We start from the raw sequence: 18,719 nt of genomic DNA, 5'->3' as shown, positions 1-18,719 counted from the left end.
CAAATTCTACAATCATTTAGCTTGGGAAACACCTTTAAGGAAAGGCATTTTAGACCTTTAAGATCATTAAGTCTAACTGTTAACACTGCAAAGTCCACCATAAACTAAAGTGGACTGAAGTCCACTAAACCATATCTCTTTGAATACCCATTTGGTACTTTTTAATTCAGGTTAAAACAAAATCTTAGCTTGGCTTATATTCTTAAAAAGTCCAGCTTGTATGTTATAGGATCAGATTATTTAATATTCTGCATAAAGTTTGAGGCACCCCCACTCCCCCAGGTAAGTATAGTAGCACAAAGTGTTTTGCTCCAAGTACAGATGACACCATTAATGCATTTAGACTGCTACAAGAGGAGTAAAGGTAGATACTGCAGCTGTTTTTTTTTAACCAAAATGCTTTAATCCTAATGCTCTTAAAAGAATGTGTGAGATAATGCAAAGGCTGACTACAAAATTGGAAAGGTGGAAGCTCTTTTAATTAGGTGATGCCAAAAATGCAGTAACTTTACAAAATATAACGTCCATGTATTACAACTAAATGTCTTGGACAATACTAAAGCAGTTGTTTATTTAGCTCAATGGTTAGACACTGGTTAGATGCTAGTGGAAAACCTACCATGGTAATCAAAATATCTAGTGTACTTGAAAACTGCTATGAGGAGAGCTTTCCTTTCACTTTCATGGATTTGTGTTTGGCTCCATCTATCAAGAGGTGCCAGAATGTGTGTGTCAGGTGGCCTAGGAAAAACCAAAAACACAAGTGAAGGAACAAGGCCAGTACAGCCTTTCACACTTAATCTCTGCATCCTTTGATCTTTCAGGTGTATGCAACACTTGACTGGAAGGGCTCTATGCAATATGTCATTATCAGAAGTAATCCATGGAGACAGAATTACAAAATGCCATCTTCCATATAGCCCAGTGAGAAAGACAATAAATGAAGGCAAGATGACAGTTAAAGTTGTTATCTTTAATGAAATGACTTTGGAAATAGCATCAATTTCCATGACACCAACATTTTGGGAGTCCCATAAAATGCAGTTACATTCCAATGCCAATATTACAGGCAGATCTCCATTCACATGGCAAATAGGATCAAGAAAGCAACCATCAGACAGAAGAGACCCATAGCTTCAGACAGGGCGAATCCCAGGATAGCATATGAGAACAGCTGCTGCTTCAGAGAAGGATTTCTAAAAGAAAGAGAAGGTGTTAAGACCTTTTTATCTTTACAATTAAGATGTTTTTCATGCAGTTTAACCTCACACTTCCTTGCTACAGTTTCTGTAACAGGAAAATCCAATAAATCCAAGTATTTTTTTGGCAAGGATTTCACTGAAGACAAATTAGTTGTCAATTAAGACTAGACTCAGGTTATGTAGGTGGTGTAAGCGTTTTGAAAATGAGCAGTTTTTCTGACTACACTCATATAACTTTTGAATTTGACTTCTCTACATCCTCCTATGTAGAAACTCTCAGTGCTAGCCTTTAGAAATTTATTTCACATCTGTGACATGAGAACTATACTCCAAGGAATTTCATGTGTATCATGTTTTAAGCAGCTATTAGGGCAAATACAGGAACTGAAACCACTTAGCACTAGCAAAGAAAAATCAAACAGAAAAATACAGCAGTTTGTTCCAAAAATGCAATGAATATGCCTTCAAGAAGTGAGAGAAGATCCCAAACATAAAACTATGAAGCAATGTTCCACAATCTCTTATTGACATGTTCATGCCAAATTCAAAATTTGATATATTAATTGTACTGAAAACACTTGTTTAAGTGGAAAATTAACTTTCTTGTCTTATAAATAAGGCTTATAAAGAGTAAGACTTAACTGGTTGAAAAAGTAGTGAAAAACATGAAACCTTTTATGCCTCTATCAGTTCTGCTCTTCCATGATGCCAGGTGAACTACTTCTATTACAGGAATGTTGCAAAATTACCTGAAAGTTCATCCCTACTACAAAACTCTCACCCTTGCACCCTTCAGATTTCTAAAAGGAATGATAACTCATTTGCTAAAATAACTGAATATTCAGAGATGCAAAGCTGAATGTGTCAGAAAATCAGGAATCCATTCCTAAACAAAGATACTGACTATGAAAACTAAAGCATACAGACTCTCAGTCCTTATTACCAGTTCTCAGACTGTGTTTCTTCAGGACTTTTCCTCTTACATGGAAAAAGATACAGGCTGCATTTTTAATTCAGTTCTGGAACTGAATGCTCCAACACTGGGCTTCAGTGACCGAAAAACCAACCAAGTGTAATGATGAAATTTCTTTCATGGCTCTCCTCCAGGAAGAGTGTACAAAGTTCTGAATTTTACAACAGAGCCATCCTGATGAATATGGTACAGCTTCATTCGATTCTCTTCAGCCATGTGTATCAGTAACAGTAATCATTAACAGAATTTATTACAGCGCCATTATCTTTTCTACAGTTCAGCTGTCTCAAGATACATCTGCATACAATTAAAGAGTTTTTAAAGGGAGAGATTGATTACCTGGCATAACCAATGATTAGACTACCGAAGACTGTTCCAATACCAGCACCAGAACCAGCCACACCCACTGTGGCTGCACCAGCACCAATGAATTTGGCAGCAGTGTCAATGTCCCTGCTGATAGCACTTGTCTGGAATTCTCTAAGTGCTACTTGGGAGACAGTATTTTGGGCCCCATTAACTGTTGACTTGCCCTAAGGAAAAAAAAAAAAAAAAACATGAAAAAGCATTATAATCAGACAAAAGACCATGTGATAGTGTTATCATGCAGTTTTAAAGTTGTATTAGATCCAATATCTACTTCTTCAGACTGATCAGAGTGTAAGTCATAAACTTCAGCATGTTACCTGTTCCACCTGAAAGTATCAAATTTAAATGTGAAAGACTTCTCAGGGGAAACAGCAAGACAGCACCAAGTGTAATTAGGTGTTTGACTTAAAGCAAGTTTCACACTATAGGTATTTGAGTTAGTACAAGTGAACTCTGGGTTTAGGACATTTAGGCTCACCAGGTAATTTAGGAAGATACAGAATTTTGTTTATAAGGTACCTCTCCATTCTTGACCTCTGGCCTAGACAACACAGACGCCGAAATTGGTCTGTACAAGACTCTTGATCCAGCACGGATCTGTAAGAAGAGGAAAAAAACTATAAAAAAAGAAACACTTGATCACAGCTGTTCCATACAAAAGTGTATAAAACAATAAGACTATTAGCTACTAAGCAATCTGTGAACTGCTAGATATACAACACAAATACAGAAGCAAGCACTGCCATGCAGTCTGACAGCACTGTTTTCAGGAGATATACTGTAAATAGCCACACCATTCACTGAACCTATACATGCATTATGCTGACAAAAAATAGAGCAAAACAGCGACAAAAAAGCCCGACCGACCAGAAGGCAGCAAAACACATTTTGAAATGAACAAATAAAAGCCATCAAAATGAATTTCAAAGTCGTTAAATGCACAGATGTAACCTAAACTTTTGAATTTAGCGGAGCACAAATGAATGAATCCTTTTTCACAAGCGGCCTGCATGTGTCCTTGGGCTCCCAGCAGTCTAAGGTCATATCGGCTCTTGCACAAAGCTCTTCCTGAAGGGGAAACCTGGGCCTGGACCATGCAAAATGAGACCTGCAGCAGGCCAGAGAGAGCATTTTCGTGCAGGACAATCTCTTATCTCTGCAAGGGCAAAAAACCCCGGCCTTGCACAGGACAAGCAACAGGCTGGAGTTTGACCTACAGCGAGGCACGGAGCACAGTAGGCCCAGGAGCTGTGGGCTGCGCTGACCTCCCCCTCCTTCGGCGCTCGTGTGCGAAGGCCCCTCACCTTGGCACAGGGCCCTGGCCGCGCCAAGGAGGCAGGAAGGGGAACGCGGCCCTGCCGCAGTCTCCCCGACCCCCACCCCCACCCCTTCGCTCTCGGGCGGGCAGCGCTCGGTACGGGTTCGTTCCAGGGCGCTGCCGCGGGGCTCAGAGGCCCGCCCAACCCGAGATCGCCCCGCGGCCGTCGCCGACACCGCCGCCGACAGGAACGGGGCCGGTGAGGAGGCGCAGGCGCCCCCCGCGCACCCCCACTCACCAGGGAGGGCGAAGTGGCGAGCTTGGCGCAAGCGAACATCTTAGCGGGCGGCGTCCCGGGGCTCACGATCCGGCGTCTCTGCGGAGAGAGGGAGAGGGTGAGGGGGCGGCGGGCGGGGGCGGCGATGGGCGCGGATGGCGCGAGTGGCGCGGCTCTCACCGCTGCGGTGCCGCGCTCGGGCCGACGGGCGGGCGGGCAGGGCCGGCTGTGCGCAGGCGCGGCGGGGCCGGGTGGCGGAAGGGGCGGGGCGCGGCCAAGGTCACTTTGTGCCGGCGCCATTGGCGGCGGCGGGGGGCGTGGGGCGCGCGCCGCTCTCCGCGCAGCCGCAGTGGAGGCGCGCCCGCCGCTCGCGGGGACGGTCCCGCCGTGAGGGCGGCACCACCGTGAGGGCGGCGCTGCCAAGGGCGGTGTCGATGCCGATGTCGCGCCCCTTCCCCGGGACTCGGGTCACGGCAGGGAAAGGGGGTGCGTCCCTTGGGATGGAGGACGCCTGCTGTGTGCAAAAGGGCCCTGTTCAATCAGTCATTTCTGCACGATGAGCAGATTCACACCCAAGTAACGAAAGAATCCTTTTTAATCAAGATTAACGTAAATAGGATTATCTTCACTGAGCTGAGCATGTGTTCCCGAGATTCCCGTTTTAATCACTTACATGTGATTTTATGTTTTTCATTTGATAACGGGATTATTATTTAAATGGTCAGTTGCTATTGTAAGTGGTATTAGTGCCAACTACTAAAGACACTGAAAAATCGACGCTGTGAGTAAAACACTGGTAAACATTAAGTTGTAGGATTTTCCTTTGACACAATCTGTGCCATAAAAATAAATTCTAAAATAGTGTGCTGCAAACGGTCTCCAATGGACCATAGGCTGTGTGTGCTGCATTTAGGGATGGGAGCAGCCTCAGGATGGCTCCTGCAAATTTACAGGACGATTGATGCTGCTGTCACTGGTTAAACCAGATGCCACAAAGCTGAGACATGCTCCATATCAGCAACTCCCCAACAAACATGGTCAGTGGGTGCTTTCTACAGCTACGTACCAATGTTCACCATAATGTTGCTTTTATAACCTACAACGTCGTGTCTTCTGATCCTTAGGTATGGGAGAGGTGTACTCAGTTGTAGGTCCGAAGGTGAGAGACAACGGTCCAATTTGAATTTCCCAGCTTTCTGCTCCCTGCCTCAATCCAGCAGGAACCAAACCAGTGTGCATCCAGACTCATAGTAACAGAGCAGTAAAAAGTCAGTCTGTAAAGGCCATCAGAAGAGGTTATTAGACAGTATTCTTGGGTGCTTTTCAGGTTTTTGTTTGTTTGTTTGTTTGTTTTGGGTTTTCTGGGTTTTTTTTTTCTTTTCACAGCTTACACACATTTTTTGGGAACTGAGGTGATCTGAAGTGTCTGCCACATGGTTCTTCCATAGACAAATACTGAGAAATAAGTATCAATGACAAAACTTTTTAATGGTTAGAATTCTTCACTCAAAAAATTTCAATCCATATGCTATTGTGGGAATGTGTATTTCCATCACCATGAATAAAACCATAACGCAAAGGCAAATGCTGTAGTGTTGGAATGACTTCAATGTGACATGCTGCTGTACAGTGACATGCAAAGTATCCCATTCCTGAAGACAAATACCTCACCTTAGGAAGTGCAGAAGCCAGCAGAGTGTCTGCAACAAAGAAATCCACTTCATGGAAGGATGCACAGCAGTTAGAGACATGCTTTCTCCTTGGGAAACTGGAGGTCTGGACCTCCAGGCATGAAACAAATCTTCCCCCAGCTCTCATGAATGGGGAAGAAAGTGGCAATTACCCTCCTGTGCAGTACACACAGCACAAAGTCACATGGATTCAAAACCACATTAAATAGAAACCCTCTTCTTTCACAGGAGAAGTGTTCTCTTCTGTCACAATTCCCACCCCAGAATGTTTTGTAAAAAACACATTCACAAGCCATTTTTTGTGAACAGTATCAAAACCACTATTAAACACTGGTTTATTGTTGCTTTTAAGGCATAACATCTGATACTGTGTTTTGAATGTGACTCAGACGTTCCTTTCAGGAGGATTTTGAAGAGCTGTTACTAATCTCTGGGGACCAGGCTGAGTTTAATTCAAGCAGATCTTCATAAAGAAACACTTGTTAATCTCACACCCTTTCCTATCCTATGGCTGGCCTGCTGGTAGGTTCCCAAGGAAGGGCATCAGTGCACTAAAGACAGTGTAATTTCTAGTTGCTCACCACATTTCTAAAAGTCTTTTGGAGCAGGTTCCCAGTTTTCCAATTGTCTCTCTGTGTTATGCATGTGGGCAGGAGCCAAGGATGACAGAGGAGGTTTTCTCCCCATTTTGCCTCTGGCAAGGAAGATGGAGTGCAGATGTTTGAGCAGTACAGGGGGCTTGAAGAGCCAGTCCAGTACTCTCCCACAGCTCCTGTGGCCTTGCAATTCCCTGCTGCTGAGCCAGGTTTGTGTCAGGGCAGTAAGAACAGCAAGTGACCACCAGCTGTGTTCCGCTAGTACGGCCTTCGCCTTTCCCAGAAAGGAGAGAGAAAAGGTCATCCCAAATTTTCCAAGCTTTCTAGAAACTTCTCCTGGCACCATAAAGCTTCTCCCAGTCTTTTTGTCCTTATTTTTAGAAAAGCAATGTCTGTTGCACCCTCACTGCCAAAAAGCTAATTTCCTAGGTTCACCATGCAATGGATCAGTCCTACAGTGACATGAACTTTAACTTATAACCTTGAAATGAAGGAAAACATCTACACCTATAGGTTCTGAATGTTGCCACACATGAATATCCAGCAGAATGGGTGTTGCATACAAATGGCATTTTTCTGGTGACTTCTTAGAGTGCTATTAAGCCTTATTTCTGTCGAGAATGCAGGCAATAAGGCAACTGGGCACAGTACCCATAAACTGGAATGCCTGCCTGATAGATCTGGGTTGGTTTTCCTCCAGGTACAGACAAATGATGGTAGTTGCATACTGGTGCAGTTCAACAAGTACAATTCTGTGAAATGCTAAATAAATGAGCATGTCTGGAGTGCTTTGCACTGGACGGTTTGCCAGAATTCAACATTTATTATTAATAACTTATAAAAGATGAATGCCTATATCTGAATGTTCTGTATTTGCTGAAGGAGAAATCTTGGCTAGTTAAGAGAAATCCCATTGTCCAAAGCCTAAATAAAATGTTCTGCTGCTAGATCGAAACCTATTCCTTCAGGTTAAGTTTTATCTCCCAGCAGAGGATTATTAACTCAAAACATGTCACACACTCACACTAGTCTTTTTTTTTTTTTTTAATCTGTTTTGAAGAGGAGATGTGTCTAGAAAACCAATATATTCCAATAACTCTTAATTGTTGGAAGGCCCCAAAGGACAAAATTGGATCAAGGGCCTCCTGAGATTATCCTAATGTTTGTGAAATATTTTAAAACTTAAGGTGTATTACCTCAGGGTTAGCTCTCTTGAACATCCAGATTTATGATGTACTTTGCAGGGCATTGATTGATATTGATTTACAAAGTCAGGGGTTTTCAGGGTTTTTCACAGCCTGGGCCAGTTCTACCTCTTCCATTCACAGCTGTGCGGTTGAATCTTCCTATTCAGGACTGAATCTTCCCATTCAGGCTCATAGAACTGGAGCAATGGCTTGTGGAAAGAAGATATATGTAGAGCAGAATTAACACACTCCAGAGTATTGAAACCGTTTTTGCTCTGGGAAGAACGAACAAAGACATTATTAGATGGCTCTGCTTTAAGTAGAAATTCTTTTGGTAGCACTCTCTTAATACTTGTTTACCTCACTGATTATTAGTAGTGGGCCAACTTTGGCATAAGTAATGTTGTTTTAATTGCAGAATTGGCTGGATCATAAGAGATGCTTCGTAAGAATACAGATGATAAAACTAAATTCTAAACTTCTCCTTTACAAGGATATTCTGCAGAATGTTTTTCCTCTTGACAACATCCCATTTTGACACATATAAGCTATGGTGTAGCAGACCCTACTTACATAACCAGGTTCATGAATAGTTTCACTTTACGCTTCACATCTATTATGCTGTGTGCGTCAGGATTGCCACAGTCAGGGTGAACTCTCGTGTGTTTAAAAATTCTCATTATGTATCTGCCCAATATTTTTTTGAAACTGATTTTTGAGGAAAATCTGTAATAAAACAATCCACTGGTGTCTAATCAAAGCTATTTTTATAAATGCACAGAAAATTCAGAACATTGACAATGAATATTCATGCTTTACTTTAGAACATAAACTTATTTAACTAAGTTTTCCTACTCTGATGACTCATAATATTCCTCAAGGCTGGGTTGCAAAAAACAGCTGATACCTGAAATGGTCAGTCAGTTCACTAATAACACACACATGAATTTCTGTGTTGCAAAATATGACTGGATTGAATGAAAAGAAATTCAGCGATGTTTTTTATGCTGCTAACAGTACTAAACACCTTTTGAACAAAAAACAAAGTTCAGCTATAAGCTGACACTATTGGCTGCACTGGTTAGTACACAATATTGGCAACCCAATTTTGACACCCTTCTTATTATACACAGTACAGACAGCCAAATTAGCCAAGTTGCCCAAATTGAAGGCATTTTTTGTCAGAAGTATCCAATTTTCATAGCTGAAGTTGAAGAAATCAAAAATGGAGGAATGTTTTCATATGGGCTCTTCTGGAAATACAGGCTTTTTGTGCAGAGGAAATTGCAACATCAGATTCTTAGTTTTTAAACAGAAATAACTAAGCATTTTTTCTTAGATTTGTTGTTTTTCTTGTTTCCCAGAATTATATAAATGATCCTAGACAAGTGTTTTTGGGTCATACATTTTGGCCACTCATAATATGAAAAGAGAAATAGGAAACGTTGCTGTTCAGTGCTCAAGAAAACCCCACAGGAATTAGTAAATCTTCTGGAGATTAAATTAGTGTTTTGGATAACTGATCTGTTATGGCTATTTGTGTCATGCAAAGGGCAAAAGCAGGGTACACTGGACTGTGGCAGAAAGATTTTGCCTTCCTCCACCTCCTTCAGAGTCTCTACTTCCAGCAGATGATCCCTGGTTGGAGGGGAAATGGCACTATAATCCATTAATAAATGCAAGATTCATCTGCTTAATTGTAAATGACACACCTCCCAGCTATGAGTTAAGATTCTCATACCTCTGCAAATTGCTTTAGGCTCACAGCTTGAAAGGCAGTGTACAAATGAACAATATTCATTATCATCTAAAAGCTTTCCAGCCTGAACCAGTTAGCAGAAAACCTGTGGAATCCTTCTGACTCCCGTGCACAGGTTCTGCCCTCTAGGACCTGGTGCCAGTCTGAATCCAGAGAAAAAGTTGCTTTAATTCAGTTGCCTACTGTCATGCTTTGCATGGCTCTGATGAGCTATTTTTAAATTACTATCATTGATTTTGCTCATAGTTACTAAAGAGATAATACATTCTCACATTTCATACCTAAAGCAGAGAAACTGGACAGCCTGCCATTTCTGAATTCTTGGAAAGGAATCTGTCCCTCGTACTCAGACTCAGTGAACATCCTGGTTCTCTGGCATGCCTGTATTCATTCCCATCTGTCGTGCTGGCATTGTTCCCACTCAGAATTATCTATGCCAATTTCAACAGGGCATAGGTGCTAACCAAGCATGGTTTTAGAGGGACAGCTTTCATAGCACAGCAAGTGCCGTCTCTTTTGCCAGGAGATCCTGCTGTTTGCAAATAATTCCAGCTTAAGGCCACATGCTTCATTACATGGGATCACATCTGTAGATGCTTGTGGGTATTATTAAAAAAAAAAAATCAACAAATGTCTACTGTATTTCTCTTGCAGTTTGGCTCAGTGCTTGGAATTTTGCATGTGGAGAATGAATGCTCTGCACCTTGTTCACAGGAGTGAGCCATAGGCTGTTATATACTCTGAGCAGTCTTAACTGCATCAAAGCTGGGACAACAAACTGCAGAAGTTTACCAGAGCTGTGCTGCTTTTTTCAGGTCTCTTTTTACTGCTTTGTGTCTGTAGTATATTCTGAGGAGAGAATGTTAGAGCTTCTTTTGCACCACAGCTTTTTCCTTTCCAGGTCCCAGATTTTTGTGTAAGGCATATTCTGCCTCCACCCATTTGTAAAATGGCACAAATGTGCAACAACATTCATGCTGCTTAATAAAGTTACTAGTCTATGTAATACTCTATATAAGATACATTATATTGTATTGATATATTGTCCATATCACATTAGTATCATATTAGTATATTGTATCTTGACTCCTGTTTTGCCCCCTGAACAGATTACTTGTGTTAGCAGAATTACACCGTACTGTATAAAGGCTAGAAATAGCTGAAGGAAGAGCAAAACCTCTTCACAAGCCTCCGCAAAACAGCCTCCTATGCTCAAATTTTAAAATATAACTTTTCAGTTAAACAAAAGAATATTTTCCCTACCATATATCTCAGAAAGTACTATTTGGAATAAAATAAGATTAAGGATAGATAATTTCCAGCCATGTGCTTCCAGTCGTAATTTCTTACTCTTAGATATTCCATTATGCAGCCAGGATCTGTGGAAAATAAACCAAGAAACACAACCCTCTTGACATCCATAGTGTTTTGGCTGAATAGCACTAAGAAGGTCTTGCTTCACATGTTGGTCATAGAAACGTATTTTTTCAAATCAGGAAAGGTATTTTCTGTTGTTCGCTTTACTAGCAAAAGCCACCTGACTCTGTTTTTAGTTGAATTTTACCTCTTCCTAAAAAAGTGTTGAATCTAAGAATGTGCAGAAGAGTCTCCTACTTCTACTTCTACTTCTACTTCTACTTCTACTTCTACTTCTACTTCTACTTCTACTTCTACTTCTACTTCTACTTCTACTTCTACTTCTACTTCTACTTCTACTTCTACTTCTACTTCTACTTCTACTTCTACTTCTACTTCCACCTTTTTTAGAGTCCTAGCATTTCAAGGATGCAGAGCAACAAGTAGACACATGAGTATATTGAAAAATTCTGTTGGGAATCAAGGTCTAAAATAACCAAACATTTCTACAGGCTGTATATTTCAGAGTAGTAATGTGTTTTAAATTTCTCATAATTTTGTTGTTTAGCATATTTATGAATTGGGTACAGTTGACAAGATTTCACAGGCTTTGAAGCATACTTAATGTGCTTTCCTATGCTATTGATAACTTCAAAATTCTGTATTGAGCTCAAGAAACAAAAAATAAGCCTCATTTCACAGTACATTACTTATCAATTGTGACTAAGCTTCACATCCTCTCACCTGTCCTCTGCCCTTAGTCTTTTTAGCAGCTAACCTGACCTTGTGGGCTTTTCCATACCATGCGGACTCAGAGATACCTTGTTTTTCTTTTTCTTCTCTAAAGATAAAGGAAGATGAGTCTCCTAGAAGTGCTCACTCATAATAATTGTATACCTGAGAAAGCACCCTCAGGTAAGGGCAGCAGAGTAGGAGAAGAGGTGTGTTATTACTGCCATGAAATGAAAAACTTTAAGGCATGTGCTTGAGAGAACAGGGGTTTTCCAACACAAAAGCTCATGAGGGGTGAAAAGAAGGTTCTCCTCCAGAACAGTCAGACCAGGAGCTGCCTCATGGGAGGGCTGTTGCACTTTTGGGTGAGTTGTATTTTGATTGTTTCTTACCAGTCATAACAGCAAAGTGACAAGGCTGCCTGGTCAGAGCCTCAGCTCTGAGATGTTGCAGTGAACAGCCAGTCCACTATCTCTCTATACAAACCTCAATTTTTTCTCCTAAAATATGAAGGCAGTCATGGTCTGCTTGTTAAGAAATATCTACCAGCAGCATTGCTGGGGTACATAGTTGAGTAGTTGTAAAAAATGACCGGTGCATATCTAGGCAGCTTGGAAGCTTTGGCTCATGGAAACTGCTATCTCTAGGATAATTAAGAATAATTTAATCTTACAATAAAGATAGCTGATTTTAAAAAAACCCAAACAACCATGTCTGGATTGGTCCCATTCATAGCTGGACCGTGTTTTTAATGTCTCTAAAATGACTAATAGTGTGTATAAATAGTGACATCCAGTGTTCAGTTAGATCAACCACAGGTCTGTGTTCCGTAAAGCCTTTCAATTAAAAGATTTATTACTGACCCTATTTAAAATGCCTATGTAAAGATAGTAGATAACCTGCCAACTGCAACACACCTTCACAATAAAAATTTCCTTCCTGGCTTGTTGGGGAACAAGAATGGTGTGGCTCTTGTATAATCCTTTAACTTTCTTTTTTTATGACAGCAAACGTCTGATTATTCCCAGGTGGTTTTGATTTCTTCTTTCTCTGCTTCTGTTGCTGTGAATGTGGCCATTAGGGCAGCAGTCATAAAGGATGTGTTCACCACTTCCTCCTCTGTCTGTCTCTTAACAGAGCCACAAGTCCACCGTCTTCTATCCACATTAACTCCCTGAGGTATCCACAGTATTTGTGTTGACTGCCTTAATTTTGATCTTCTCTAATCATTCCCTGCCAGATGGCAGTTAAAGTTTAATGGTCCCTGTAAAAATAGTTCCCTTTCTTCTTTTAATCAGTCATGTGTGTTTGCTTAGCTAACTGTTAGAAGTTCAGAAAGAACGAAGGGACCACCAACACAATTACTTCAAAATACACATCGGTATTGTGATTTCAGAGTTACGTAAAAGTGAAGGGTTATAGTTGTAACCAAGATTCCTGGAAATTAGTATGGGCTACATGACCTTACATTTTCTTTGTTTCTTTAGATTTATTAAAAAGTTTAAACTAATAATTTGTGACATTTCATATTATCAAAGGTAGTTTACTTTTAGTATTTTCTAGGCTCAAATGTGTTTTCTGTGCTAGAAAGCATATCAGTATTATGCTTTTAAGGATGAATTGAGCAATACACTTAAGGATATACTTAACTTTAAGTACATGACTATGGCTAATGATAGATAATAGGGCCTTGAACAAGGTACTTTGACGTATGCCCCAGTAGTTCCAGTGAACTAATTTACCTTCTTGAATTTTTAAGAGTATGTATAGACACCTAATGACACAGAACCTGAAATTCTCCAGTATGTGTTTACTTGACTGAAGCTTATTAAAAGTTTAGGCTTCTGCTGAATTGAGGATTTAATTCAATTGCATATTTATGCTATGCCTAAGTAGCAAATCACTTTAGAGGCAAATGGTTTAAGCTATATCAGACACCTTTGGACTGAGGAGGTAAGATTATACCTCTGAGGAATATGGAGAGCCTGGGAAAGTGATAAACTAGGAGTCTAATCCAGCTCAGAGTACAGCCAGAGAAAGGGGTGCTGTGGAATTAGATGGAGTCTGGATCAGGCTCTGAATACTTTGCCTGGAGCAATACAGGAAATATATGGCAGAGTCACTAACAGAACCCAGATCTCCTGATTCAAATTAGACTTTTTTTTGTATCTAACATCTGTGTATGCTGCAGCTGGATGTGTCATCACAGCCTGCACAGGCCAGCTTCTAGATTAAAGCTCGCATGATAACTCCTACACACACTGCAGGAATCACACCCACTTACACATCCCAATAAGATGGGACTCAGCAGAAATGCACACCCTCCTACATTCTCCTCCCTAATAGAAGGCTGAGAAAATAGGGAACCTTATACCTCCCTTGTGAAAGCATGTTTTAACAACAATCATCTCCAGAAGTTTTCAGATATAACAACATGCACTATAACAATACTCTGAACCTTCTGATCACTTAGCTTTTTGATTTTGCCATCAATGCCAGGGAGTTGGACAAAGGGAATTACTCCAGCTCTGATTTTCCACATTATGCCTTAATTAGCAATAAGCAATTTGGTTCTAACATAAAAGAAATTTTGACCAAAGGAAAAATTCTCTGTCTTCCATCTAGTTATTTTTTCCTCAGTTCCTTTCTACATGCAGGTTTTTTTAGTAAGATCTAGGCCTGAGGGATAGCAGGGTTTGCATTATGGTTATAACCAGATGACCTCATTGAGATCAGAACCTCAGGGTACTGGATACTGGCAAAAACATAGAAAAAGTTGATCCCAGCACTAAAGAACATGAAATCTAAGTACTCAAGTTCTTCAGTAGCTTTGGAATGGAGAGGTTGATTTGTCCACTGTCAGACTGTGGCCATTGTCAATGACTCACTCTTCGTCTCTTGTGCTTTAGCCAATAGCCTTTAACCCAGCAGCATCATTCTTCTCTACTTATAATGAGTTAAAAGCAGAGCCCAGCTTTGTTGATTTTGGTATGTCAGAGTTGTAAATCTGTCAGCTGTGGAAGAGTGGACATACCTTTATCTTTTGTTTCCCTAGTTTACTCTCCTGTTTCCATATCAGACAAACACTGGTTCCTTCCTTGGTTGGCTAAATATTGCAAACAGAAACAAGCCAAGCAGAGCTTGCTGAGCAGATGATGGCTACTAGCAGGTGTCAAAGTGAAGGTGTTCCCCTGTGGACACAACCCATCATGGTTGGGCTGATGCCCAGTTCTTTGGAGGGAACATGAATCTTCCAAATGGAAAGGGAGATAAATTGCATCTAAACACTCTAATGATGATAGTGCAGAGAGACAGATGTGGTAACTGAGCATTCGAATCCCCCCATACGCTCTTTACTTCTGTTATACTATCACATCATATACTACTGACTAATATAAGCCAGATGCACAACCAGAATGTTGAGTTTATGTTCTTGACATCTCCAGATCTGTACATCTTATAGATAGAAACATTTTTCCCTGGCAAATTCTCAAAAAGGTCATTTTTATGAGCTCATATAAAGAGTGAATTGGAAAGCACTCATTGGTGTTTGTTTTCAGCTGCACCACTTCTGTTAAAGAATTCTTACTATAAAAATCAAGGCAAGCACAGGTCAGAAATCTGGATTCTGGGCAAGGAATTTTTTGTTGTCCCTTGTGGGGCCACTCACACCTTTGCAAAGAGGGTGCCATTTAAAGGCTTGTAATTCAGAAGTGGTTTGGATCAGCCTTACGTAAATGTAAACGATATAATGATTTCCCAAGGTGAAAGGCACCAGAGGAGGAGAGCTCTGCCAAGTGAGGTCGAGTGTGGAGAATACGCAACAACCACGCAGAACATTTATACACCTGGTATGGTACATGCCAGTTGTTGAGGCAGAAAGCCAAAGGTAATGAGCGCTGTGAGAATTACCAAGAGCTCCTTTTTGGCCCAGGTTCTTGCTTGTAATTGAAGTGCTATCCTCTACTGATCCTTCAGGTAGCATTGGAACCATTTCATCCAGGCTTCAAGGGAGACTAAATCCCTACAGAGTAAAAGAAACTTCCTTTACATTATAGCTCTGTGCTAGAAGAAAGCTATGGATGTGACTCATGAGTATTCTTAATAGTTTTCAAAGACAGTGAAATTCCTAAGTGAGATTTTGATTTTAATTTTGAAAGTGATTTTTATGTGTGATCCAAGATGACTAGAAAACTATAGGTATGTTTATATATTTATGTCATTAGAACATATAATGAAATGTACACTAAAGTGTCTTTGTTGCATTTATTAGAATATATATTTAAAAATATTTCTGTACAATATTAGGAAAAAATAAATTAAATAATAGGCATCCAGGACTATTCTCCCTTAGTCTGTACACTCCATCAATTTTAGCAATAGGCTAATTATTTTTCTTTAACTAGATTCTAGGGAGTGGTTATAGGACACTGTAATCTTACTCCTGGGTAACAGATTTTAGCTTTTATGTATCCTAGTGAGTTCCTTCTCCACAATACTGAATTTCAAGGAATTAAAATGTCTTTCTATGTCTTCAGTTGCCAGCCTTGAAATATTTTTTAAAGGATTATCCATACTTGAGAAAATAGACTGAAAAATCAGACTGACTTGGCAATCTCATTGAAGTGCAGGTAGTAGTCACTTGGCTTTCTTTGCCTTCCACACTCTTCATATGTTTTTACTTCAGTTACAATCTGTTTAGGACCAACTCTTTCTTTTGCTTGTGAAAGGAGATCTGGGACAATTGTGTGGTTCCTACATAATCAAATTTATTTTTTATTCTATTAATTCTATGAGTATGGGACGTCTGAGTTCAGAAGCATCCTTCAGAAATGTCTATTTGGGAAAAACATTCAGAGACTTTTAAAGATAGAGTAGTAAACCCAGGAAGCACTGAATGTTTAAGTGAAAAATCCAAAATGTAATCAAAATAATTATTTGAGCTGCAGAGAATCTGCAGGTTTACAGAAAACTAGAATGCCAAAATTGTTTGCTGATAGTTCTTTTTTTTTTTCTTCTTCCCTGCTTCTTTTAATTTTTTTTCCCCTTGAAGTTCAGTGATGGACTATAATGAAAGAGAGGAACTGTTAAATTAGTTTGAAACTGAAAATTAAAAAACAGTAGACTTTTCTGTAAATAGGAAACAGTGGAAACCCCCTGTGATTCAATCAGTGAAAACCTGACTGGGAAAAGCACTTCACTTGTTTGCACAGCTGCAAGGATGAAGCAAACTATTCTCTCTGTTACTGCAGATTTTGGTCTGGGAAGACACATACTTACTTACTAAGTAACATTAAACACACTATTTCTATTACACTTTTCTATTTCAAATCATGGAAAAGACCTCCCCTTTGGCTGTCTGTAACTGCTGAAGAGCATCACATAGTTCATTTTTCTGTTTATCAGTAAGGCATCCTTTGAATCACATAAAGCAAGTAGACTGGTAGAATGAAAAAACAAAACACCACAAGCAAACAAACAAGAAAAAGAAGATAATACTATCTTATACTTTAGCTAATAGTGGAAGTAGACTGATGAGTCTAATATAAAAGAATCTTCCATGTTACCTACTATCTTTTATCTTTTGGTAGCATTAAGAGATAGCTAAACAGGACATTTACATCTGATTTAATACAGAAGGCTTTTTTGAGAAACAGAAACCCAAATTATAGCTGAGAGAACTTTGGCAGAGAAAATTCATCTTTCTCAGAAGAAGCAATGTAAAGAAAAATTAGTAGCTGCATAAGTATCACTGCTTCAGAGCTCCTAAGGGGAAGTCAGGCTGGTATATTAAACCAGCAGTTTATCCTTTTGGAGTATGTTGTATCCACCTAACTCATGAGGAAAGCACAAGAACATTAAAGAGCTGCTTTTGCACCTGTTATATTATGCTTTTCATTTTTAATGCTTAGCAGAAGCTGTTGGTGTTTAAAAATCTTCACCAAATGTATCCATGCAGCATGGAAAAAGCTGAAGTCGTTAAACTGTGTATCATACAACAGAATCATCTTGCATTTAATGTCTAGATTTCTAAAGCAATTGTTAAATTTGGACCAAGTGCTGGCCTAGGGGGAAGCCAAGTTTTTCTTCATTTTGAGCAATTAGTCTCCATCGTGTGTGGTAAGAGTGCTGCTGTTGACACAGGCAGCCCCCAGCCACGCAGGATGCGAGCACAGCCAGGCATGGTGTGTGTAGGGAGACTTGTCACAGTGCAGCAGGTACAGGTGCTGCCTTCCCCCGCCCAGCAGCATGAGGGAAGCACTGCCAAGGCAAGCTAACCTTTCTGCTGGAGGTAGAAAGAGCCAGACTTCCCTTTTCAATTGAATGCAACTATTTTTTCTTCACAGAGTCTACATCCTTGAGTTTTTATCTCATTTTTCCTTTGTGTTCCCATGATAACTTGACACAGAGTAAGCATAAAATTTGTTTTTAACTCCATTTAGTAAATGCCAGAGATAACAAGATACCAAAAGTTTGGAAAAAAGTAAACAGCAGTCATAGCAGAATTGTGTTAAAGAAATTGGCTCATCTAATCTAAAATAGTAAAAGGACCAAGTTCCAGGGCTGAATTATTCCCAGAAGTAATGCCATGACTTCACTCAGGAAGCATTACTCAGTAGGATTACAGCTGGAACATTTTCAACCTTAAGGATTCATCTTCAGAAACATCATTCTTGGAGCGCAAAATATCCTGTACCTCCCAGTCCTAGAATAGGTTCTCTGTTAATAACTCACATTTCTGCATATCATAAACTTCAATCTACTTCTGAGTAATTTTGCTGTTCAAGAACTGTGCAAAATACTAATTTTATGTCTGTGAGGGTTAAGAGTCCAAGGAATTAAGCTGCATGACATGAAGAGTTTTGGGGGAGCTTTTTAAACATGCTATGGAAATTTCTTGCCTGGTGAGATAAAATAATGGATTGAGAAAAATACAACCTCTACCTAGAAGGAATTGCAGTAGAGGAGTGTCTTAGTCCAGAGTGCATTAGGAAAAAAATAATGTTAATAGTATCCTGACTTTCTTTCTATTTCCCAAGAAATCAAACTGAGCAGGAGTGTCCTTTATTCCACTCATAAATACTGTGTAGAAAAACTGACAATCTTTAAGCTTTTATTTTTCTTTAAAATGGATATGGGGGTGGTGGTCTTGAATAAATATTTTCATCTGGTAAAACATGTCAAGTAATGTTCATTATACTAAATTTTTAACCTCATTTAAACTTAGCTTTCTTCCTTGAATGTCTGTCATTCCTTTAAGACTGTGAAAATGTGGTGCTTCCTTGGATGATCCCTTGGGTGCCCACATGGAAATATGC

The 18,719-nt window shown here is 39.9% G+C and overlaps 1 protein-coding gene and 1 long non-coding RNA gene across 3 annotated transcripts in view; both read right to left on the bottom strand.

Annotated features, from left to right (window-relative positions):
* Positions 1 to 952: 952 nt before the first annotated feature.
* Positions 953 to 4,383, bottom strand: ATP5MC3 (ATP synthase membrane subunit c locus 3). The gene is made up of 5 exons (XM_086897817.1): positions 4,260 to 4,383; positions 4,101 to 4,178; positions 3,064 to 3,141; positions 2,515 to 2,708; positions 953 to 1,196 (listed from the first exon to the last, which is right to left on the bottom strand). Exons 1-5 carry the CDS (start codon positions 4,377 to 4,379, stop codon positions 1,082 to 1,084), a joined length of 585 nt encoding a protein of 194 aa, XP_086753943.1. The 5' UTR covers positions 4,380 to 4,383; the 3' UTR covers positions 953 to 1,081.
* A 3,014-nt stretch (positions 4,384 to 7,397) lies between these two features.
* Positions 7,398 to 18,719, bottom strand: part of LOC111932058 (uncharacterized) — a 56,733-nt gene continuing 45,411 nt past the window's right edge. For both annotated transcript variants that reach the window (XR_015289265.1, XR_015289266.1), the window contains one exon: positions 7,398 to 7,762. This is a non-coding gene — a long non-coding RNA (uncharacterized LOC111932058). The remainder of the gene's footprint in view (positions 7,763 to 18,719) is intronic.

The sequence above is a fragment of the Cyanistes caeruleus genome, chromosome 7, assembly GCF_971803275.1.
Source record: "Cyanistes caeruleus chromosome 7, bCyaCae1.hap1.1, whole genome shotgun sequence".
NCBI classification, from domain to species: Eukaryota; Metazoa; Chordata; class Aves; order Passeriformes; family Paridae; genus Cyanistes; species Cyanistes caeruleus.
Note: the sequence above shows the minus strand (reverse complement) of the source record. Positions and strands in the feature narration are given on the sequence as shown.

Excerpts from the sequence above, each read along its gene's own strand:
- ATP5MC3 (XM_086897817.1), bottom strand. The coding sequence starts at position 4,379 with ATGGCGCCGGCACAAAGTGACCTTGGCCGCGCCCCGCCCCTTCCGCCA. Across the intron at positions 4,179-4,259 it reads CCGAGCGCGGCACCGCAGCG|AGACGCCGGATCGTGAGCCC; the intron begins GTGAGAGCCGCG and ends CTCTCTCCGCAG. Across the intron at positions 1,197-2,514 it reads CTAATCATTGGTTATGCCAG|AAATCCTTCTCTGAAGCAGC; the intron begins GTAATCAATCTC and ends TCTTTCTTTTAG.